General features: G+C 52.3%; 1 protein-coding gene across 2 annotated transcripts in view; it reads left to right on the forward strand.

Moving 5' to 3' along the window:
* The window catches only part of ALPL (alkaline phosphatase, biomineralization associated), a 64,667-nt gene extending 41,980 nt beyond the window's left edge, over positions 1–22,687 (forward strand). Inside the window, exons 2-12 of one of the 2 annotated variants that reach the window (XM_053576903.1) lie at positions 1,408–1,571; positions 6,123–6,242; positions 6,574–6,689; positions 9,121–9,295; positions 10,043–10,218; positions 13,083–13,226; positions 15,126–15,195; positions 17,840–17,974; positions 20,175–20,366; positions 20,835–20,954; positions 21,634–22,687. In XM_053576903.1, coding sequence (XP_053432878.1) covers positions 1,511–1,571; positions 6,123–6,242; positions 6,574–6,689; positions 9,121–9,295; positions 10,043–10,218; positions 13,083–13,226; positions 15,126–15,195; positions 17,840–17,974; positions 20,175–20,366; positions 20,835–20,954; positions 21,634–21,899 — 1,575 coding nt within the window. In that variant the 5' untranslated portion in view covers positions 1,408–1,510 and the 3' untranslated portion in view covers positions 21,900–22,687. Of the gene's footprint in view, positions 1–1,407; positions 1,572–6,122; positions 6,243–6,573; positions 6,690–9,120; positions 9,296–10,042; positions 10,219–13,082; positions 13,227–15,125; positions 15,196–17,839; positions 17,975–20,174; positions 20,367–20,834; positions 20,955–21,633 lie in introns of those variants that run through there. The other variant, XM_053576904.1, reaches the window with a different exon arrangement.
* Positions 22,688–24,270: the final 1,583 nt, after the last annotated feature.

Genomic DNA, 24,270 nt, shown 5'->3' on the forward strand with positions numbered 1-24,270 from the left:
GTCTCAATGCAGAAGAAAGCTTGTGAAATGCAGAAAAGACAATGTCAAAAATCATAGTCATCAGTGATATGATGTAATGGCCACCCTTACCAGCCAATCTCTTCCCATATGCAACTCCTACCATTTTTGTAACTTCTTACCATAAATGACAAGCTCTAGAAGAGAATGCGGTAAATGAAGGTGTCCTGTAAGAGCAAATGACCCTGTGGAATAGGGTGGGCTCTTTGTTTTGTCCCTGATGTGCTTGACACACAGATAATTAAAAGGCTGAAGACTAGTGTTCTAGACAGGGCTTTTTTTCTTTTTTTTTTTTTTCATTTTTAGACAGAGTGTCACTCTGTCACTCTGGGTAGAGTGACATGGCATCATCTTAGCCACAGCAACTTCAAACTCTTAGGCTCAAATGGTCTTCTTGCCTCAGCCTCCTGAGTAGCTGGGACTACAGTTGCCCACCACAACACTGTACTATTTTTAGAGATGGGGTCTCACTGTTGCTCAGGCTGGTCTTGAACTTCTGAGTTCAAGCAGTCTACCTGCCTTGGCCTCCCAGAGTGCTAGGATTACTGTGCCTGGCCTAGAAAGGGCTTCCTTTTTTTTTTTTTTTTTGAGACAGACTCTAACTGTGTCACCCTCGGTAGAGAGCTGTGGCATCACAGCTCACAGCAACCTCAAACTCTAGGGCTTAAGCGATTCTCTTGCCTCAGCCTCCCAAGTAGCTGGGACTACAGGGCGCCTGCCACAATGCCCAGCAATTTTTTTTTTTTCCGTTTTTGGCTGGGGCTGGGTTTGAACCCGCCACCTCCGGCATATGGGGCCGGTGCCCTACTCCTTTGAGGCACAGGCGCCTCCCAATGCCCAGCTATTTTTTTGTTGCAGTTGTTTAGCTGACCTGGGCCGGGTTCGAACTCGCCACCCTTGGTGTATATGGCTGGCGCCGTAACCACTGTGCTACGGACTCCGAGCCTAGAAAGGGCTTCTTAAGGTGTGGTCCATGAAGCAACAGCAGAGGCATCTCATGGGAGTTTATTAGAAACACAATCAGGAATTGGGGTTATGCCCCAGAGGAACCATCTGGGAGATTCTGATGCATGTTACAGTTTGAGAAGCAATGCACAGTGCTTGGACTCTGGGAGCTGGCGGGGTTTGGATGAATTGAAATTGGGAGTTCACTTTGGGAAGAGGGAGGGAACTTTGCAGCCTGGAGGTCACTGATATTACATGACTGTGAGTGTAATTAAAGTTTCTGAGAGAGGGCCCACCTAGGTTTGGCATCCCAATGTCTAGCCCCTTAATAGGTGCTCAGCTAATACTTGGTGAGTGAATCAAGGAATGAATAAATGAATGAAAAAGTGATCTCTGGAGCTGTGCCTCTTATGTCTTTTTTTTCTCTTTTTTAAAAACTTTTAGGATCGGAACATCAATTAACATCTGACCACTGCCAGCCCACTCCCTCACACACACGTGGATCACAGCTCTGGGCTCCAGAGAGAAAGCAGGTCTCGGGTGAACAATGATTTCAGCATTCTTATTATTGGCCATTGGGACCTGTCTTACCAACTCCTTTGTGCCAGGTAGGATTGTGGGCACAGGTGGAGGGATGAAAAGATCTGGTGTATGTGGAACAGGAGGAGGACAGTGTCTATGTTCAAGGTCATAGAACCATGAAAGTATTTAAGAGCTGGAAACAAAGTGTTCAGAGCAGGAGATCCCAGCTCTGGTTTCCATCTGTTAGTGTTGGATAAGTTATTCTTTTTCTTTCTGTATTATCTGTTCTTTGCCTGGAGTTTCTGTTTAATAAAGTAAAATATCACTAATTTTATAGATTCTTCCAAGTCTTAAATGCTGTCTCCTGTTGGTTTATCTGCCTACTTTCCCTCGTGACAATACATTTATATATATATATAGTTAGTAGTGAACTTGCTTGTGAACTCATTTTCAGTAGGAGTTTCATGTTTTGTTTTGTTTCTGTTGGAGACTCATGGGGAAGTGTTTCTATAGTACACTAAGGTGTCTGATTCTTTCAGGGCCCTAGGGATTCAACTAATTCTAGACAAGTTTTTATGCTAATTTCCCAATTTGCAATTCTTAACACTATAAATTCAGATCGTCATTTAGGCCCGGCTCAGATTTGGACCTGTCTTTTCCCACCCTTTCTGTGGTCCCAAAGCAAAATGGGTGGATTAAAACAGCTTCCTGGCCAGTCATGGTGGCTCATGCCTGTAAATTTAGCACTCTGGGAGTCTGAGGCAGGAGGATCACATGAAGTTAGGAGTTTGAGACCAACCTGAGCAAGGAAGAGACCCTGTGTCTATGAAAAATAGAAAAATTAGCCAGGCATTGTGGTGGGTTCCTGTACTCAGGAGGCTAAGGCAGGAGGATCTTTTGAACCTAGGAGTTTGAGGTTGCCTGGAGCTAGGTTGATGCCATGGCACTCTTAACCTGGGCAATAGAGTGAGGCTCTGTCTCAAAACAAGCAAACAAACAAAAAACAACTTCTGGTACCCCTTTATCTGCTCTGACATCCCAAGATTTCCTCAACATCAGCTCCTGTTTGCCCCTCTGGATTCAGATTCTCTCTTAAATTCTATCTCCTGGGGCTTTTCCTTCCCTCTATTCCTCCTTTTTCAAGCTATGTGCTGTGTTTTTACTATTTTCAGCATTTTGAAGAGCTATTTTGTGTAGTGAGAGAGGGGTGCCCTCTTCCCCTCCATGTCCTGGGGCTGGAAGTCCCCACCTGCCCTCCCTGAGCCTCAATTTCCTCATCAGTCTGGTGGAGATAATTCCTCCTCCTAGGGCTGTGTGAGCTCCACGGGACGACCTCAGTGGCTGGCAAGGAGTGGGTGCTCAATGAACATTGGCCTCTTCTCTTAGGAAGACTATTTCAACAGATGAGATTGGGGTATGGGGAGCACTAACCCAGCAAGTCAATAGCTGAGGTGGGGACCAATGAAAAATGCTCAAAGATTCAGCAGTTCACTTAGCTGCAATTCAGCTTTTTATATCTGTATCATTTAGCCATTCTGATGGGTGTATAGTGGTATGACATTGTATTTTCTTTCTTTCTTTTTAAAATTAGTTATAACTTACAGTAAAGAGCACAAAAGTATAGCATGGTGAATTTTTATACATATATATTTGTACCTATTTCCAGGAATGTGTCATCAGTAAGCTTCCATGTGCCCCTCCCAGCCAAACCCTGTCCCAGGCCATAAGAAATGGCCAGATTACTCCTGCCACCATAGGCTCGTTTTGTCTGCTTTGAACTTCGTATGAATGGAATCATACAGTCTGTACCGACGAGTGCTCTCTCCATTTGTCATGTCTTCTAATAGTCTCCAGAAACAGGGGCCTCCTGGTATTCTGTTGTTCAGAGCCGTCATCGCTTAAACCAGTCCTCTAGAGAGGAAGTCAGTTTGATATCAACTAAACCCTTCCTAGGGGAACAGGCATTGGCAAAAAGGACAAGAGCTCTGCCTTTGGAGGACTCCTAGTTTAGCGGGAGCAAGTGCATGGGGACCAGGTCAGCTGGTGGTACAGCCATGTTGGGAGAGGGCTGCAGGTGCAGACAGGGATCTGGCCGGCTCATGGAGGTAGAGATGGGAGCAAGTGGTCAGGATGGGCCGAAGCTGTTCACCCAAAGAGGCTCCATGACCAAAGACACTGTGGTGGCGTGGTGCCCATAGCTCAGTGGTTAGGTTGCCGGCCATATGCACCAGGGCTGGTGGGTTTGAACCCGGACTGGACCTGCTAAACAACAGTGACAACAACAACAACAAAATAGCTGGGTGTTGTGGCAGGCACCTGCAGTCCCAGCTACTTGGGAGGCTGAGGCAAGAGAATTGCTTGAGCCCAAGAGTTGGAGGTTGTTGTGAGCTGTGACCCCACAGCACTCTGCTGAGGGCAACACAGTGAGACACTGTCTTAAGAAAAACAAAAACCAAGGCATTGTGGTGTGTTTTGAGGAAGGCAGGAGGGAGACTGGAACCAGCCTGGGCCCTTGGGCCCTTGGGACCTCTGAGTAAAACCCATGGCCCAGGCCACTTGCCCAGGCTTTATCTCCTGTCATCCTCTAACTGCTGAGAGTCTCGTCATTTTCCTGCGGTGGAAACTCTGGTATGAAGAACTTCCCTAAAGGTACCTCTGGACAGAGGGGCCCAGATACTCCAGCTTCTCACTGGGGACTGCCTGCGAGGTCTGAAAGTAGTGTCTTCAGCAGATGATTCCAGGAGTGAGGGGGAGAGCTGGGGCTGCTGGTGTGAGGGTGGTGGGCTGAGGGTTTGGAGTTGGGGGTGACGGAGGGGAGGCCTCTTGGGCAGGGCCATGAGGTGTGCTTGGGTCCGAGGCTAGAGGTAGCGCCTCCTGCCTGCTCCCCTCTGCAGCTCTAATCTTGGTTTCATTTTTTTTTTTTTGAGACAGAGTCTCACTTATTAACCCTCAGTAGAGTGCTGTCGCATCACAGCTCACAGCAACCTCCAAATCCTTGGGCTTAGGCGATTCTCTTGCCTCAGCCTCCGAAGTAGCTGGGACTACAGGCGCCCACCACAACGCCTGGCTATTTTTTTGTCACAGTTTGGCCGAGGCTGGGTTTGAACCTGCCACCCTCAGTATATGGGGCTGGCGCCCTACTCACCCAGCCACAGGTGCCGCCCCTTGGTTTCATTTTCATTTTTAATGTTGCTAAGGGTGTCCTACAGTGTTAAGGGAGATGCTGTATGTATGTGTGTGTGTGTGTGTGTGTAGCACTTGGCATGCTGCCCAGAACCCTGTGTGGGTAAGGAGAGCCATTCTGGGCACTCATGGTGTCCTGAGAGCCAAGCACAGATCTGAGCCCAGCCAAACGATGAGGATTGTGTCCCCAGCCCACAGACATGCCACATGGTCTTTGACAAGACTTTTCTACCCCTCCTGACCCCAGCCTTCCCTTTAGTGCAGAGGGAGGCCATGGAGAGAGGAGCTCGCTAAACAGCTCCTGCCTCTGGGCTTCTGTGTTCCCACGGTAAGGTTGATAGGGGACCCAGGCACAGGCTGAGGGCCGACAGGTCAGAATGACACTGACCCCCACAGTCAGACCTCTGCCTAGAAGAAAAATGGATCCCAGCGCTGGAGATGGGATTATGGGCAGGCAGGGTAGAGGGGGCAACTGTTGACCCTCTCCTGTGGGTCAGCTGTGTCCCTTGCCTTAACCAGTCCGGCCTTTATAGTGACTAGTACAAACAACCTACCTTGAAAGGGGAGGAAACAGACTCGGGGAGGTGATTTGCCTGGGGTCACGTGGCTGGTACTTGGCACAGCTGGAGTTTCAGCTGAGTTCTGTCAGGCACTAAAGTCTTGAACATACGAGAGAGAGAGAGAGAGAGAGAGAGAGAGAGAGAGAGAGAGAGAGAGAGAGAGAGAGAGAGAGGTGTTTTTAGTTCTCATTTTATCTCAAGACTTAAAGCGCTGTCCCAATGGATTGTCACCAGTGAATGAGTGAAGAGTGATGGCTGAGGGACTGAGGATTGAGAATACCCTTCTTAGTGATTGATTCCAACAAGAGCAAGATTGTGGGGCTGCAATTTACATGCAATATTAAACAAAAGGCAAGTTTTGCCTTCCAGCGCTGCTGTTAGCTCTGCCACCGAGTCAGATTCCTGCTGAGTCTTCTTTAATGAATAAGCCCAGCAGAGTTTATAATTGATAGCTGGCTACATCTGGGACTCCTGCCGTTGCCAGCAACTTGTTCTGTTGAATAGCTTACACATTACTCTCCTCACTGCCAGCGTAACTGATCTGCTGCCTTCTCACATCATCTCTCTGCTGGGTGGAAGGAAAGAGCGTGGGTTTTGGAGTGAAGCCCAGTCCACCAGTGTCTACTGGCGTTGTGCGGCCTTGGGTGGGTCACTTGTTGTCTCTGAGCCTTTGTCTCTTCATTCTGTGAGATTGGGGAGAAGACCTCAGGGTTCACAGGCTTGTTTGGGGGATTTGACTGGCACAGGTCTATAAACCACAGGTGTGTTCTCTGAGCTGGGCAACTGTTGATCCCTCCTCCAAGTTCAGGCATTCCAGCCCCAGCAATGTGGTATTGGTGATGGGAATCTGCCCTTATCCCCGGCAACTAACTTTCTGCCCCTGTCTCTGTACAGAGAAAGAGAAAGACCCTGAGTACTGGCGACGCCAAGCTCAACAGACCCTGAAACATGCCCTTGGGCTTCAGAAGCTCAACACAAACGTGGCCAAGAATGTCATCATGTTCCTGGGAGATGGTGAGGCCAGAGAGAGGGGCTGGGCAGGGTGCCTAGGTGGGGGAGCGCAGGGTGCCAGGCTGAGGCAAAGGGGCTGTGTTCATGAGGCTGGGGTCCTAAGGGGAGGGTATTTAAGAGATTGGGGGGGGGTTCCAGGCTGTGAACCCTAGGGGTCTCCTGAGGGTCTGGGAAAGGAAGGGAGAGAAGGGCTACCAGTCACATTCATAGAACTATGCCCTGGTACTGCTGCCCCAGCCTGCTTTGGCAGCAAACCAGAGTGCTCTGGGTACCCAAGAAGGCTGACTGGAGTGGTAGGGAGCCGAGAGACTAAGGCCCCCACTCCCTGCCGCAGGGATGGGTGTCTCTACAGTGACAGCCGCCCGCATCCTCAAGGGCCAGCTCCACCACAACCCTGGGGAGGAGACCAAGCTGGAGATGGACAAATTCCCCTTTGTGGCCCTCTCTAAGGTGAGCCCCAGGCCAGGCCCTCTGGCCCAAGCTTCCCACCTCTCAACTTGGCGGATGGAGCAAGGGGCAGGGAGCCCACTGCAGGCCCTGGCACGGCCATCAGACCTCTAGGTCCCTGCAGCCCCACTGTGAGACGAGAAGGAAGCAGCCACTTCCCAAGAATTATTTTGAGGCTTTAACTCATTGATTTAGAAATCCCTTTATTGGCTTGGTGCCCGTAGCACCATGGTTAAGGTGCCAGCCACATGCACTGAGGGTGGCGAGTTCAATCCCAGCCCAGGCCAGCTAAACAACAGTTGCAACAACAACAACAAAATAGCCAGGCATTGTGGCGGGTGCCTGTAGTCCCAGCTACTTGGGAGGCTGAGGCAAGAGAATCACTTAAGCCCCAGAGTTTGAGGTTGCTGTGAGCTGTGATGTCATGGCACTCTACCGAGGGTGACAAAGTAAGACTCTGTCTCTCTAAAAAAAAAAAAGAACAATCCTTTTCTTGAAGGGTAGCACACATAGAAAAAATGCACAAGTGTACAGCTTGAATTCTCATAAATCACTCATCTATATAATAAGCATCGGGTCAAGTAACTAGATTGACAGCAGCCAGAGGTCACCTCGAGTCCCCTCCAGTCCCTAGACCCCTCCCACCAACAGTAGCCACTGTCTTAACTTTGAACACCATAGTTAGCTGCATCTTTCTTTCTTTCTTTCTTTCTTCTTTTTTTTTTTTTTGAGGCATAGTCTCACTTTGTCACCCTCTGTAGAGTACATGGTGTCACAGGTCACAGCAACTTCAAACTCTTAGGCTCAAGTGACTTCTTGCCTCAGCCTCCCAAGTAGCTGAGACTACAGGTACCTGTCACAATGCCTGGCTAGTTTTAGAGATGCGGTCTCACCCTCTCTTGCTCAGGCTGGTTTCGAACTCCTGCGCTCAGGCAGTCCACCTGCCTCAGCCTCCCAGAGTGCTAGGATCATAGGCGTGAGCCACCTCGCCCAGTCACTGCACATGCTTTTGTGTTTCAAATGGACAGAATCATACAGTGTACAGTCATCCCTGGGTGCCTGAGGGGTCTGATTGCAGAACCTCCCAAGGATACCAAACTCCATGCATGCTGATGTCCCTGATACATAATAGGGTAGTATTTGCATGTGACCTACACACATAAATGACTTCTGATACCTAATACAGTGTACATCCTACAGTTGTTGCACTGTATTTTTTAGGGAATAATAACAAGAAAGTAAGTCTGTATACCATTCAGTACAATTGCGCAATCCAGAGATATGGAACCCATGGAGAGCCAACTGTATACTCTTTCGCACGCAGTTCCAGTTCATTTATTCTCTCCCAGTTCACGAAGTTAATTCGATTATCTGGCCCCAGAGATGTTTTGGTTCTGGTTCCAGATCACCGCAATAAAGCAGTTATGGCAATGAGACAAGTTAGACGAGGCTTTTGGTTTCCCGGTGTATATACAGGTTACGTTTACACGACACTGCAGTTTATTAAGTGTGCAACGTCATGTCCAAAAAATGCACATATCTCAATTTTAAAATACCCTATTGCTAAAAAAAAAAAAGCTAACGAAGTGAGCATATGCTGTTGGAAAAATGGCACCAATAGATTTGCTCCATGCGGGGTTGCCAGAAACCTTTAATTTGTAAAAAAAAAAAAAAAAGGCAATATCTGTGAAATGCAGCTGCAGTAAAACCAGGTATGCCCATACCACATTCGTTCGTTCCGTGCAGTGCTCCCTAGCGGTGGCTGCTGGTGGTGGTGGCGTGGGGGTGGTGTCATGTAATAACTTCCAAACACTCTGGGTCAGACCCCAGGTCGCTTCTGGGAGATAGCAGGGACTGCGGTGCCCTCTATACCTCCAATGTGCTCTCAGGCTGGTGGGAAAGGGAGGCAGGCACTTAGTTTTTGGAGCCTCTATGAGAGGTGAACAGAGGCTGCCACAGGCAAGCAGCAGAGGATGGCGCAGCCTCTCAGTCCCGGCCTCCCCTTCCCAGACGCCTCTGCCCTGCTGCTCTTCTTGTCTCCAGCCCCTCCACCTGCTTAAGAAGCCCCCTCCCCTCCCTTCTCCAGGACCCACTGCTCCCCCACCCCTTGCTGGGTCCTGAAGCCTCAGATCCAGAGAGAGGTCTCCACTGACCCCCCTGCCTGGCCCCAACTCCTCTGCCAGCCCTTCCTCCATAGGCCTGAGAGATGGGGTCCTGCCTGGCACTGCCAGGGTATAGGGAATAGCAGCAGGAAGCAGGCAGCTGGGGTGACCCTCTGGCTTGGAGGGACCCTGGTGGGTAATGGTCTCAGCCCAGGCTATAAAGGAGCTTCCCTGTGACCCTTGTGCTCTGGTGCCCATGGTGTGAGTAGAGGGGCTGGGCAGCAGCTGGGCCAGGGTCTGGCCGTCTCTTGACTCTCTTTTCCCACCTGCAGACATACAATACCAATGCCCAGGTCCCTGACAGCGCGGGCACCGCCACCGCCTACCTGTGTGGAGTGAAGGCCAACGAGGGCACTGTGGGGGTGAGCGCAGCCACAGAGCGCACCCAGTGCAACACCACGCAGGGCAACGAGGTCACCTCCATCCTGCGCTGGGCCAAGGATGCTGGTGAGGGGGGGAGTGGGGAGGGGGACAGGGCCCTGGGTTCTGTCTGGACCTCAGTTTTTCCAGCTGTATAATGGAGAAAGAGTAGGAAAAGATGCCCTCTGGGGCTCCCAGCTCTGATCTGGGCATCTATTAAGTGTCCTTGGAACCCCTCTCATGACAGGGAGCCTGGTGGCTCATGGCTTGCTCAGATGAGGGTTCTGGGCCCAGTTCATTTGCCTGAGTCTATTCATTTGACTATAACATGGGTATAAGAATGTAGCCCCTCATAGGTTTAGAGAGAGGAGGGTCATGACCTAGCCTGGCACCAGCCCTGTAGGGTTTAGGAAATGCCTCCTTCTCCCTTCCTAAATTTGGGAGGCCTGGCCCACACCCCCCTGGGAACTTTGGAGTCAGGCAATGAGGCTGACAGTTACAAGTGATGGGACCACACTCTACGTGCAATCCCTTATGAGGGGCTCCTGGGGGGCTTCCTGTGGGAGTGGAGCTGTGAGGGTCCTTGATGAAGGGGAGGACACCGGCCCAGCTGGTCACAGCTCAAGGACCCCCAAGGGTGGGGAAAGAGGATCGCAGAGTCAGAGTATCCCACCTATCAAGCTGTTTGGAAGCCACCATCCCCCTCTTGATACAGATGGAGAGACTGAGGCCCGAGCAAGCAGTGGAACTGACAGGCCAGTCTTATGCTGGGAGAGGGAGGGAGAAGGCAGCTGGGAACCCCATCTGCAGATGAGCCAACCACTCCTCTCCCAGGGAAATCTGTGGGCATCGTGACCACCACGAGAGTGAACCATGCCACGCCCAGCGCTGCTTATGCCCACTCGGCTGATCGAGACTGGTACTCGGACAACGAGATGCCCCCAGAGGCCCTGAGCCAGGGCTGCAAGGACATCGCCTACCAGCTCATGCACAACATCAAGAACATTGATGTGAGTGCCAGGGTGTGGCAGGGGTGGGGACAGGGGATGTGAGGCGGGGCCTGAGCTGAGCAGGGGACCTCAGGCCCAGGCTGGCCCAGGACAAGTGGCCAAGCCTGGCTCCCCACACCTGGGAGGGCTCTGGCCGCAAGGGTATTTGCGGTTAGGCAAGCAGGCGCTAATAGGGTTTCTCTGCAGTGGAGCTGTGGGGTGAACCTCACGTGGCCTCCACCACACCTCAATGACCAGGCACCCAGGGATTATTCCATAATCCACAACCTGGAGCTGCACCCCACCCCCAGCTTCCACAACACAAGGGCGGGCACAGTGGCCATCGGAGGGGAGGACCGGCGCTGACATTCACACGTGCATGGGCAGACAGGTGTTTGCTGGCAATGTGCTCCTGGGCGAGTTCCTTATCCTCTCTGCGCCTTCCCTTCCACAACCCCTTTGTGAACTGTGCCTGCCCTGTAAGCCCATGGCAGGAACCGAGTAAGACCCCCCTGGAGAGGGAACCCCAGGCCCGACTCCTGAATGCTCAGAAAGGCATAGGAGCATCTGTGCCTGAGCCCCATCCACAAAACACACTTCAACATCCTGAGCAGGCCGATGTCTTCCTCCCTACTTTTGTTCTTAAGTGACAACTTCTGGCTTCTTTTCAAGGCTTTATTCCCTGCTGGAGGGCTAGAGAGGGTGCCTGAGGGCCTTCAGTCACCACCCCCCATCACACTCACCTGCCCTCCACCCTTCATCTAGTTGCACCCAATTCCTGGGTGCCACCTGGCCCCCCACCAGCCCACGTCTACCCTCCTCCAGGCAGTGGGTCAAGTGTCCCCTTTCAGGACACAGCCCTCTTAGTGCACAGACATCTGAGACACTAAGCCACCCATCTAGGCTTTGCCTCCACCCCACACCTGCCCTGGGGCAAGTCCCTTTCTCTCCCTGAGCCTCAGTTTCCCCACCTGTACAACATGAACAGAGAGCCACACCTGCCTCCTCCTGGGGCCATTGGAGGCCACGATGAGGTCATGGATGTGAGAACATTTGTTGTATAAGCACAGGGTGTAATTACGGGGCTGCTCTTCAGAGGGCTTTGGCAGGAATGGCCTGAGGGGGGGATAGAAGCTTAAGGGAAAACCAAGAGGAGGGAAGACGTGTCAGGAGGGTGGAGGGGGAGGTGGTGCTGGTGGGGGTCCCCAGGGCCCTGCGGTGGGGATAGAGCCACAAACATAGGGTAAGCGCAGAGGGAGGACCTGTGTGAGGACCTTTCTCTCCTGGCCGCTTCTACCCCTCCACCACCACCCCAAAGCCCCCTGGTCCCCAGGCTGTACATGAAACAAAAATCCTGGTGTCCGCCCTGAAAATAAATATCTGTTGCTTTTAAAAAAAGAAAGAAAGAAAGACACAAACCCAAACCCCAAAGCCAAACAGCAAGTCTGTTATTTGGGAGTTTAATGAGCCCGTGTGAAGTTGCTGTTGAGGCTGGAAACGATGAGGCTCCGGGCAGGAAGATTGGGGGCTTCATTTTCCACTCGGGAGATGCCAAGGGGTCAAGTTCTGTGGGAACTGATGGGGGCAGGGACCTGTGCCCTGGGGTCCCCTTCTTTTCCCCTCATAGCAGGCCCTGCCCCAGAGCTCCTGGCTGCAGCTGGGAGTGAGGAACTCGCCTCTCAGGGAAGACTTTTCACTGCTTCTAGCTATGAGAATCCCTTCCATTGACAGCCACCCCCTGGGTGCTGGGGACAGCCCTGGAGGACTGTAACTTCCTCCCGTGGCAGTCCTGATGGTGGGTGTTAGGCCCATTCTTTAGAAGGGGAAGCGGAGGTTGGAGAGTTTAGGTGGCAGGCCCTTGTTGTCAGTGATAGTCAAGGTTCAAACCCAAGTCTGACCTCAAAGCCCATGGCTCTCCCCATGCCCATGACCCAAGCTTGTCTCAGACTCCTGATTCCCTCCCCAGCCCACAGAACCTAAGTTTGAGGTGGGAAGCAGGGGGTATGTGAGGTGCCTGGGGACGGTCTAGGGCCAACCTCAGCTGGGCTCCACTCTTCCAAGGTGTCCACCAGGGACAGCAGACTGGGCCGGTGCCCACAGTGACAGGAGGACACTAGTATGGTGGTCACCACGGGCGGCTGCTGTTATTTATGCTCTTGGCTCCTGTTTTAAAAATAGTCAGGACTTCAAACATGGACTCCCAAGGAAAACAAACATCCCGCGTCCGTCTGCCCGCACGCACCAGCCGCGGTGGGTAAAATTAGCCTGGTGGTGACTACACAGTCGTGAGGCCTGGCCCCCACTGTTTGCCCAGGCTATGGTAGGCCAGTTCCCAGCGGGGCTGCCCCAAAGACCTCCCTGGCTGGGGCCTCTCCCTGCACACACACTGTGGGTGAGGAGGCTCTGGGAATCCTGCCCTCAGCCCATGGACACAGCAGAGCCCTAGTGCTAGAGTTAGGCCCCTGGTTCAAATCCTAGCTCTGCCCCTTCCTGGCTATGTGGACTTGGGAAGAACACACTTCTATACTCATTTCTTTATTTGGAAACCAGGGGTTTCTTGCAGCCTGGTATGAACTCAGGTGAGCTGATGTGTCTTAAATGCTTAGTCCCTCTAAGTGTCCTTATTCTTACAAAAGTGGGAGTTTTCTATCAGTAGCTACTGGGTAGGTTATCAGTAGCTCTGATATTTCACCCAGAATCTCCGAACCACAGTCCTGACGGACTCAGGATGTATGACTGTCCCCAAGCTGGAAGAGTGAGACTCAAAGAGAGCGGAAATTTGGATTCACCAAGCTGGGAAAGTCTTGTCACCACCACCCAGGAGTCCAGTGTCCAGGCCAGGACATCCTGGAATCCTGCAGTGCTGATGGCTCCTGCCCCTTTAGGTGATCATGGGAGGTGGTCGGAAGTACATGTACCCCAAGAACAGAACTGACGTGGAATATGAGACGGATGAGAAGGCCCGGGGCACGAGGCTGGACGGCCTTAACCTCATTGATGTCTGGAAGAGCTTTAAACCGAAACGCAAGGTAGCCTCAGAGGTGGCCTGTGGGGGGGTGGGGGGGATGAGGCCTCTTTGGGTCTGTGGCCTCCTGCACGTGGGGCTCATAATTCTTCCCTCCATGGGCTCCGGTGGTCTAAGAGGCATATGAAGGGCACACTGTAGATATGGTAGGTGATTCAATTAGCTCTTTCCTCTGGAGGAGGGCCCCAGGCATAGGCAGGCCATGGGGTGGGTAATCTGCCTGCGAGTTCTGTCACCCTGAGCCCTGCTGGGCACAAGACACTAACGATGAAAATCAGAACCATGGAAGGCTGTGTGCAGGGATTGGGGGAGCTGGGGCCTCCAGGCACCCCAGAGGGGATAGGCTACGGGGGGAAGGGAGGCCAAGAAGCCCCGAGCAGGTGGGAGGACAGGACAGAAGAGGCAGCAGGTGTGCCAAGGTGGGAAGGGGATGCTGGAGCTCTGGAAGGACCCCTAGCTCTGGCTGTAACCTTAGCGCAGCCTCTGGCCCTTTAAAATCTGCGTTGCTGGTACCCTGGCCTGAGGCAGCTGGGGTCTGGAAATGACTGTGGTCAGGGCTGAAGACAGTGGGAGCAGCCTGGCAGCCACTTTAATGTCACTCTGGAGTTGGGTTTCTGAGAATTCCAGGACTGGCCCTTGGGGAGGCCTCGTGGGCTGAGACTGGGCCAAGAACAAGGTGGGGGCAGGGTCTGGGAAGGGCCCCCATGGGGTTGGTGGGGGTGTGGGGCCGTGAGGCTGGGAGCCCTTTCCATTCCTCCTGAGTCAGTTCAAGCTGTGCCAGAGCCCCTTCCCGCCCCTAGCCAGAGAGACACTGCCTCTCCCAGCCTCAGTTTCTCTCCATGAAACATGGGGCCAGAGATTAATCCTTCTTACCCAGGCAGGGTGCTTTCCCAGGAGCTCAGTCTAGACCCCAGAGGGGGAGAGAGGGCCCACATTGTGGCCCCAAGCCTGGACACACAGACCCGCTGTCGGGTCCCGTGTAAGCCATTCATCCTAGAAAATTGTGTGCCTCAAGGGTAGTTCCCATCAAATTGCAAATTGGTAAGAGAATTTTTTTTTAAATAGTGAGTTTCAGAATCAGTTTCACCTTTATCACCTACAAGCTGTACCATCCATGGGCCTCAGTGTCCTCATCTGTAAAATGGAAATAACAGCCCTACCTACCTCAGGGCCAAAGTGAGGATAGACTGAGAGAACACAGGAGAGCCACCTCTATGAAGCAGGGATGGGGGGCCAGACCCCTACTTTCTTGGCCTCCCCGCCAAGCAGCCCCTGAGGTTTGAAAACCACTGATCCCAATGCTATTGCTCAGAGAAGGCAGGGGACTCTCCTAAGGACACACAGCTGACTCTTGTCAATGCTGGGGCTCCCAGCCCTAAGTGGTGTTGTCTCCAGGCTGAGCCTGGTCAGCCTCGCTCTGTGGTCTTTATCTCCCTGGGAAGCAGCCCTGCCTTTATCTTCCCTCTTGGATGGGGTCCTCAAGGCTTGGCCTCCTCCCTGGCTCCCCATGGGCCCCAGAGCGCACAGCCCATCAGCACTCAAGGCCTGAGCTTGCCTCTTCTTTGCTAGGGATCACTTCCACTTGGAACATACCTCCCTGACCCCAGGCTGATCAATTACTACTTACCTTCAGGGTTCCTGTAGGACATCACCTCCGCCAGGAAGCCCTCCCTGATCCTGCCTCTGGGCTCATGGATCTCTTGATGTCTCAGAATTCTCTTCCCCCTGCACTGTATATTATAATGGCCTATAATGGCTTGTCATTTCTTGAGGTCAGGAATGGTAGGTCTTCAGGGAGGAATTGTAGGAAACATCCAATGCCCAGGCGCTGAGGCCAGCTGGGGTCAGTCCTCAAGACTCGCCCTACCTCCTCCCATATGCTGATACCCGCCCTTCCTCCTAGCACTCCCACTTTGTCTGGAACCGCACAGAGCTGATGAACCTTAACCCCAATACCGTGGACTACCTCTTGGGTAAGTGGGCACGTGGAGTGGAGGACGCTCAGCTGGGAGGCTGGTGGCTGGAGTGGTATCTGGGGATAAGGCCACAGCCTGCTCCCCACTTAGGGGCCTTTGCCCTCAGGCTCTAGGACCTGGGATGGGCAAGTCATGGGCTTCTGTTTCCTTCAATCAGGCCTGAAAATCTGCTGGCTGTGTAGGAGTGTTAGCCCCATCAGGCACAAGGAGAAACTCACAGAGGGGAGTAGCTATGTCACAACTGAGTAGTATGGCCCAGGCAAGTTGGAAGCCTGACTGGGAACTAGGACTTAAACAGCTCACAGCTCTTTAGGCTGGAGGTATTGGCCCACACCTGGAATCCCAGCACTTTGAGAGGCTGAGGCAGGACGATTGTTTCAGGCTGGAAGTTCAAGACCAGCCTGGGCAACATAGTGAGACCCTCATCTTTTTTTGAGACAAAAATCTCACTCTGTTCCCTGGGCTAGAGTGCCATGGCCTCACTCTAGCTCACAGCAACCTTGAACAGTGGGGCTCAAACGATCCTCCTGCCTCAGCCTCCCGAGAAGCTGGGACTACAGGTGCCAACCACCATGCCTGGCTAATTTTTCTATTTTTAGTACAGGTGAGGGTCTGTCTTTGCTCAGGCTGGTATTGAACTCCTGACCTCAAGAGATCCTCTTGTCTCAGGCTCCCAGAGTGCTAGGATTACAGGTGTGAGTTACTATACCTGGCCACTACAAAAAAATTTTTAAAAGCCAGTCCAGGTGGTGCATACCTATAATCCCAGCTACTCTGGAAGCTGAGGCAGGAAAATCAATGGAGCCCAGGAGTTTGAGAATGCAGTGAACTATGATCAGGCCACTGCACTCCAGCCTGGGTGACGGAGTGTGAACATGCCTCAACAAAACAACAAAACAAAACAGCTCCTGGGCTAGAGAGCCAGGGACTGGGAGTCAGCTCTACAGCATGGCCCAGGCAGACGCCAACCAGATTGTTTCTACCATTCCCAACAGAGAATGGGGAGTCAGTGGGCCAGGGGGAAGCTCCCGTCTTGGTAGAATGAAGCCCTGGGCACTACTATGCAAACAGCTGGGTCCTCTTTCCCAGATGGCCCTTGCGCTGAGCAAGTGGTGGCAAAATTCCAGCAAACATTTCCCAAGGAGCACAGCTCAGGGTTCTGGGTGTGTCCTTGGAGATTATGGGCTCAGCTGTGTACCTATAGGATCCCCCAAGACACCTGCAGACAGCCATCTGCTTGCCTGGGTGCACGGCATACACCCATCCCCTCACATGGACTACAAGGAGCTGTGTGTGCACCGCTGTGGCTCCTGGGTCTTTGAGCCAGAGTACTGGGTGTAAATGCAGCTCTATCACCTCTAAACTGTGTAATCTTGGGCAGGTAGTTTCTCCTCCCTGTGCCTCAGTTTCTCCACCTATGAAGGTAGGGATCATGACTCTTCTAAAAATGTAGTTAATGATAAAGTTAGGTTGCCACAAGCATCCCATGAACTTATGCATTGTACACGCATAAGTCATCTATTTCTGCATAACAAATAATCTCAAACATAGTTTCAAATAAGAGTTTCTTTGGGTCAGGAGGAGCTTAGCTGGGTCTCTCATGAGGTTGCAGTCATCAGGAGGTTTGGCTGGGCCTGGAGCTTCCAGGGTGGCTCACTCCCATGGCTGGCAAATTGGTCATGGCTGTTGGCAGGTGGCCTCAGTTCTTTACCACATGAATCTCTCCATAGAGTGGCTTGAATGTCCTTACAACATGCCGGCTGGCTTCCCCCAGCGATCCAAAAGTATGTAAGATAGAAGCCACAGTGTCTTATGCCTTGGCCTTGGAAATCACACACCATTGTTTCAGAGGTATCTTGTTGGGATATTCTATTGATTACAAAGGCTCACCCTGGTCACCATAGGAAGGGACCACACAAGGACATGAATTCCAGCAGGTGGAGATTTTTGGGCACCATCTTGGAGGCTTCCAGAGAACAACTGAGAGATCACGCTGTTCCTTGGAACTGTTGTTTAGCTGTGTACACACTCACAGAAGGTCAAGGTGTTCTGGAAGGACAACAGAACCAGAAACCCCAGCATAGGACACACATGGAAACTTGTACCATAACAAAGAATGAATCACGCTCCTTATCTCAAAGTGTGGGAACCAAGCCCAGTGAACAGAAGGGACAGTGACCCCAAACCTGCTGTTTCACTGCATTAGCCACTGGTGCCCTTCAAACCCAACATGTAAATTGTAACCCATCCAGTCCAGGCCACACTGCCCTGTCTCAGGGCCTCAGTGCTCTGTCCTGGGCCTTCCCAGCTGCAGGTAGACTGATGGGTTTGAATCCAAGATCTATTACTTCCCAGCTGAAAAGAGGAGGTTATTGAACAGAGCCCAGCCTCCTCCTCTGTATAATCATCATGGTGGCCCCTCACCAAGGGGGTGGTGGTGAAGATGAAGGAAATTGTAGGCACAATTCTAGGCCCTCAAGAGTCACTCAGATAAGGCTCCTCGCCCCCACCTCACACCCCCGCTTTACTTCCGAGCTGGGTGTGGGGAAACTGTGTTCCCTGAGGCACCCTCAGGTTCCCTGGGGACCTCCTAGCAGGGTCATAAGCTCTCAGCATCTACACCCTCCTTTGTCCTCCCCAGGCCTCTTCGAGCCTGGAGACATGCAATACGAGCTGAACAGAAACAACCTGACCGACCCGTCACTCTCTGAGATGGTGAAGGTGGCCATCCAGGTCCTGAAGAAGAACCCCAAAGGCTTTTTCTTGCTGGTGGAAGGTAGGGGCCTGGGGCCTGCTAAGAGGGAGCTTCTAGAAACTTGGCCCCAGTGTCAGGGGATGGGCGATCTAACTCTCAAGAGAACTGTGACAAGTTTGGAGCAGGGGAGAAATCCTTTCGGGAGGAAATGTTGGGGATAGGTGGGGTGTGCCTTGGAAGCTGCCAGCCATCACTCTCCAAGATGGTGGAGGTGGCCTCCCATAGAGATGGTATGGCAGGCTCACCAGTCCAGGAAGCCTTCCTGAAAGAGGAGGCAGGTTACTGCCTTTCTTAGAGACTTGGTTCTGGAGGAGTGGGCAGCCCCAAAGCTTCCCTCTGACAGACCGATGCACAGGCCCTGGCTTTCCCAAGCCCTGTGCAGCTGTTTACAGGGTTCCCCAGCGTTGTTGAGTCCCAGGAGGCAGGCTGGAGTTCTCACCCTGGTGCAGCCATCGCTGGCTGTGTGACCGCTACCTGTGTGTTTCTGTAAAATGAGGCCAAAAATAGCCGCCTTCTCCTAGAAGGGCGATTCGTCTCCATTGTGTTCAGAGACATAAAGTACTTGGAACAGGACCCAGCAAAGAATAAATCCTCAGTGTTTCTATTATTAGCATTATTGCGATGACAAATAGCTAAGGTAATAACAATGGGAAGTATGAGGAAGTGATAAAGATTCTAGAATCTTCAGAAGGTCTAACAGTGGTTCCTCATGCTGCCTTGCTCAGGTCTGCATGGATACACCTGCACACGCACACACGTGGACATATTTACATGTACGCCCTCACCACACAGGCACACACTCAGGCCCCTCCACCTTCCACAGGCTAGCGGCTGCCAGCCCAGCTTGGCTGCTTTCTTGCCAAACCCTGGGGTTCCCACTCAAGCACGGCGGTCTCGGCCTGGCCCTGACCAGGCCTCTGACACCGAGGAACCAGCCAGGAACCAGTGGTGGTGAACACGGGCTCCCCCGGGAGCAGTCCTCTTTGTGAGCAAGGCCAGGCCAGGCACGCCAGGCCAGCTGCTCCCAGAGCCACAACAAAAGGGAGACCCGCCCTGCCAGACGCCCGGACTGGGGGCAGACTCGGGCTGGTGGGAAGACAGGGCTGCCTGGCGCCCAGGCTTGGTACCCTTAGTTCTGAGAGTGTCCACCCAGGCAGCACCCTCCTGTTACAGAAGGGAGGTGTCCCCTGAGGTCACATAGCCTCAGCTGCTAAGCCAAGCTTGCAGCCAGGCCCCTGTGCACGCCCAGAGGGAGGTGCCTTGGGATCCAGGCTCCAGCAAGCCTTGTGGAAGCCTGCCGTGGGCACTGCCCTGGCACTGAGGCCTTTCCCAGCTCTGGGAGTGAGGAGCGCCTGTGTTTTCTGCTCCAAGGGAATGCATTCAAGGTGGAGATGGGAAACAGGAACTTTAGTCGCTTCTGAATTCAGGTCCAACAAATTCACCATGGGCTCAGCCCTTCCCCACTCTAGCCCTCAGTTGCCCCATCTGTAAATGGGGGTGATCACACCCCTCTTTACCCAGGATGGTTGTGTCTGACACATCCTAGGATTCATGTACTCCCCACTCCCTACCTCCCTGAAGTTTTTTCTTTTTTTTTTTTTTTGAGACAGTCTCACTCCATCACCCTGGGTAGAGTGCTGTGATGTCATCATAGTTCACAGCAACCTCCAATTCCTGGGCTCAAGTGATCCTCTTGATTCAACCTCTTGAGTAGCTGGGACTACAGGTGCCTGCCACAATATCCGGCTAGTTTTTCTATTTTTAGTAGAGAAGGAGTCTCACTTTTGGTAGGACTGATCTCTTATCTCCTGAGCTCAAGAATCTTCCCTTCTTGGTCTCCCAGAGTGCTAGGATTACAGGCATGAGCTACCGCCCCCACCCTCTTGAGAAGTCTTGAGAAGCCCCTTCAGGCCTCTGGAGAGACATGGCGGGGATCGGAGTTGGGTGGTGGGAAGAGCACCAGTCTAGTGGGTCTGATTTGAAATCTGGTTTCTGTGCTCTCCATTCATGTGCCGTTGGCCCCGGGACTCTCCCTCTCTGGCTTTGTAAGGTCAAACAATTGTGTAAGATACCCAGGGTGTGGGGCCTGGCACAGAGTAGTGCCCAGCAAAGGTTACTGTCCTTTCCTCTCAAAGACAGGTTAATCCGACAGTGTCATGGGGCTCAGGCTGCAGATCTTCTCCCCTCCCCCCTCACCCGAGGCTTTTACCTTGGTCCCTAGGAGGCAGGATTGACCATGGGCACCATGAAGGCAAAGCCAAGCAGGCGCTGCACGAGGCGGTAGAGATGGATCGGGCCATCGGACAAGCAGGCAACATGACCTCCCTGGAGGACACGCTGACTGTGGTCACTGCTGACCACTCCCATGTCTTCACCTTTGGCGGGTACACCCCCCGTGGCAATTCTATCTTTGGTAGGTGGGCCTCCATCAGGCTGGGTACTGGGCATTCAAGGGAGGAAGAGTGGCTGGAAAAACCAGCAAGCCCAGCACATGGCTGGGACTCAGTGGGAGACGTTGCTGACAATGGTGGAAGAGCACAGGGGAGGTGTGCGGTGGGCTGGGTGCGTGACTGGGTGAATATGCAGGTGGGTAGACAGGTGGCTCCATGGCCAATGGACGAAGAGAAGACAGGAGATGGAAGAAGGAGGGAGAAGATGAATGGATGGGAGGATAGATGGATGGGAGGAATGATGGCACAGTGGAAATTGGGAGATGGTGGGCTGGAAGGAACGGAATTTGGAAGGTGGTTGATGGAGGTGGTCCAGGGCCCTTCAAAGAGGACCTGGGGGTTTCCAGGCCATTGAGGGACCCAATCTTGGGAATGGGGACAGCACACCTGCTGCTCCAATATGACCCCTGAGTACCCCTCTCTACATATAGGTCTGGCCCCCATGGTGAGTGATACGGACAAGAAGCCATTCACTGCCATCTTGTATGGCAATGGACCTGGCTACAAGGTGGTAGATGGTGAGCGAGAGAACGTCTCCACAGTGGACTATGGTGAGGCCACTAGGAGCCAGGGCTGGGAGGGGGTAGGGGTGGCCCTTGGGGATGGACTTGGGAATAGCGTGTAAACCTGTGGCTTGGCTTAGGGGTCTCAGAACATCCAAGACTTGAGTCAGAACAACCTCAGTTTGAATCGCCTTCTACAATTTAGCAACTCTGAGACCTTGGGCATGTAACTTGACCTTTCTCATCTTCAATTTCCTCCATAAAGAGTTCTGCCTTCCAAGGTTACCCCGAAGGACTAAATAGGTCTGCAATTAGCATGTGCCTGGCACGTGTAGGTGCTTGACATGTTAACACTATCATTTTTACTGACTATATACTATTCCAATATACGAGACTTCACAGTTCATGTTCAATTCCATATTCATTTGTTATTGTTACCCCCAGGAGTTTAAAGGTCCCCAGGAGTTTAAAGGTATAGCCCATTTGGTAAGAGGCTCTGCCTCTTAATTCTGCCCTGCTAATGCATACAGCCTAGATGAGGTTAACTTTCTCTGTTGGGGATAGAGAACTCAGGCTCAGCTTCGTATCCTGTAGCCTAGGCCAAAACATGCTGGGCCTCAGTTTCCACCTCTATAAAATGGGAACATTGGAGCCAGCCTGGAATGGGGGTCGAGAAGCTGCCACCAGGCCTGGCAGGCTTTCAGCAGCCATTTCTTCTGGCCCACAGCTAACAACAACTATCAGGCGCAGTCTGCCGTGCCCCTGCGTCACGAGACCCACGGTGGGGAAGATGTAGCTGTCTTCGCCAAGGGACCCATGGCCCACCTGCTGCATGGGGTCCACGAGCAGAATTACATCCCCCACGTGATGGCTTATGCGTCCTGTGTCGGAGCTAACCTGGACCACTGTACCCATGCCAGCGCGGCGGGTAGCCCTGCTTTGGTCCCCCTGCTGCTCTCGCTGGCCCTACTACCCCTGAGCAGCCTGTTCTGAGGGCCCAGCACCTGGGCACCGTGAGCCCATGACAGATGCCAACTTTCCACTCTTGGTGCTGCCCTCTGCCCGCAGCCCACACCTCAGGGGGCAGGGAGGCGGAGGCCCGCACAGCCTCTGCAGCTGCCAGAATGGGGACCCAGGAAACCAAAGCCTGCTGCCCACCTCACTCCTCTCTGGAATCCTCCACAGTGCCCAGACCAATTCCTGGCCTCAGGCCTCTGCTCCCTCCCTGCTGCCCGCTGGCCAACAGGGTAGGCTTCTCTTGGGCAGGCAGAGAGCACAGACTGCAGAAATTCTCAAAGCATCTTATTTTTCTAGCAAACATACTTCTCCAGACCCAGAGGCCCTGCAGCCTCCATGGAACATTCCGGATCTGACCCTCCCACTTCCTTCTCCTTCCCTCTGGAACCCACCAGGCCCTCCCATGTCCATGTTCCTGTCCCCAGGCCCAGTCTTCCCTCCAAGGGAGATTGGTTCTCTCTCCTCAGGACACGGGTGCGCTCACTCCAAGGCCACCAGGGCTCCCAGGAAGCTCTGTCTTCAGAGCTTCTAGCTTCCAGCTCTTGGATCTGACCGTCAGTCCCAGGGTGGCCTGGGCTGGGAAAAGCAGCCTGGCAGGGCTGACACTTCCCAGCTCTGAACACACATGCCAGCTCCTCTCTGAAGTGACTCCTGTTTGGAACAGCAAAAAAAATTTTTTTTCTCTTTTTGGTGGTGGTTAAAAGGAACACAAAACATTTAAATAAAACTTTCCAAATATTTCTGAGGACAGAACTGAGTCTTTGTGGTCAGTGAGAAAAAGACTGAAATAAACTTATTTCTCTGCGAAGAACTGGCCTCAGAACCAGGGTACAGGTGGGTTGGGCAGGGTGGCAGGAACCTCAGGACAAATTGCTTTCTCTGTGCCTCAGTTTTCTTATCCATGAAATGGGAGACAGCCCACTTATGATGGTTGGCCATGAGGATTAGAGTAGTGCCTCTGTGTCCCAAAACCCACAGCAAGGAGGACTTCAGGGGCCCAGTGGCACCCACAAATAAATAGCACTGATAGTATAGCCTGGCTGGTTTCATTCATTGAACAAATACAAAGCACTGAATACAGCTGAGCACTGTATTCGTTTTTAAGAATTTAATTGTGAACAAGACAGACATGCTTCTTGCCCTCACAGAGCACCAGCCTGGCTTAGCAATTGTGATCTTTCCATCTCTGATATTCACACATGGGTACTGGATTTAGGACTGCACTTGACATTGGGAGTATATGGCGTCTGCTCTTCTTTCCTCATGAGAATGAGAATCTCTATACAGATAATAATCATAACAATTAACATGATCATTTAAGATATGCCAAGCTCTGTGCCTGATGCTTTACATGTTTAATTGCATTGAATCATCATTAGGATGTAGGTCCCCATCACCCACCTAGATCAAGACACCACGGTGCAGGAGGTTATGTGATTGACCAAGACCCCCCCAAGCTGTGGAGCTGAGGTTTGAATCCAGGTCTGTCCTATTCCAAAGCTTCTGTACTTTATATGACATCTGTGTTTATAATGTGTTTACAACCTTGTGCCGACCACGTGCCTAGGTGGACAATAGTGATGGCTCATCGCGCATACCAGTTAAATATAAACTCAGAAAGATGAGAAACCGTATGTCAGCAGTGGACATCCTTTAGGACTGAAAGTGCAAATGGAGCAGTCTCTGAGCTTCCTAGCAGTCCTGGCAAAAAAGGCAAAGAGATACCTCATCTTGAACCATATAGCACAGTGTTTTTAGGCATTATTCTCATATCACCTTTACAATTTTGTCTTATCTCTGTACTGTTAGTTCCTAAACACTGCTTTAAATTCACATTTAAGCTGTCCGATTACTAAAGTCTCCCCACCTGAAATCAACTTCAATGTCTCAGAGTATACAAACCATACTCATATCTTAGGTTGGGTTTCTCCAGAGGGAGACCCTGGGACAGGAATTTAAGCACAGGTAGTTTGTAAGAGAAACCCCAAAAGCACCAGTCAGGGGTTGAGAAAGCGAGCTGGGAAAGGGAAGGAAGCTTAGAAAGGATGTGTTATTAAGTGGGTTGCCATTGTGGGCAACAAGGGCTCCATCCCACAAAGGACATCTGAGAGGCAGTGAAGGAGATTCACTTCAGAGATACCCCACACAGGGGGTGAGGGAGCCCAGGCGGTCATTCTTCACAGGCACTTCCGACTTGTCCCTTGAAGGCTGAGAGAAAGTCCCCAGACAAGGTGCTGGGACATTAAAGACTCAAAAGACGGCTTGGCACCTGTGGCTCAAGCGGCTAAGGCGCCAGCCACATACACCTGACCTGGTGGGTTCAAATCCAGCCCAGGCCTGCCAAACA

This window comes from Nycticebus coucang, chromosome 22 (assembly GCF_027406575.1).
Source record: "Nycticebus coucang isolate mNycCou1 chromosome 22, mNycCou1.pri, whole genome shotgun sequence".
NCBI lineage: Eukaryota > Metazoa > Chordata > Mammalia > Primates > Lorisidae > Nycticebus > Nycticebus coucang.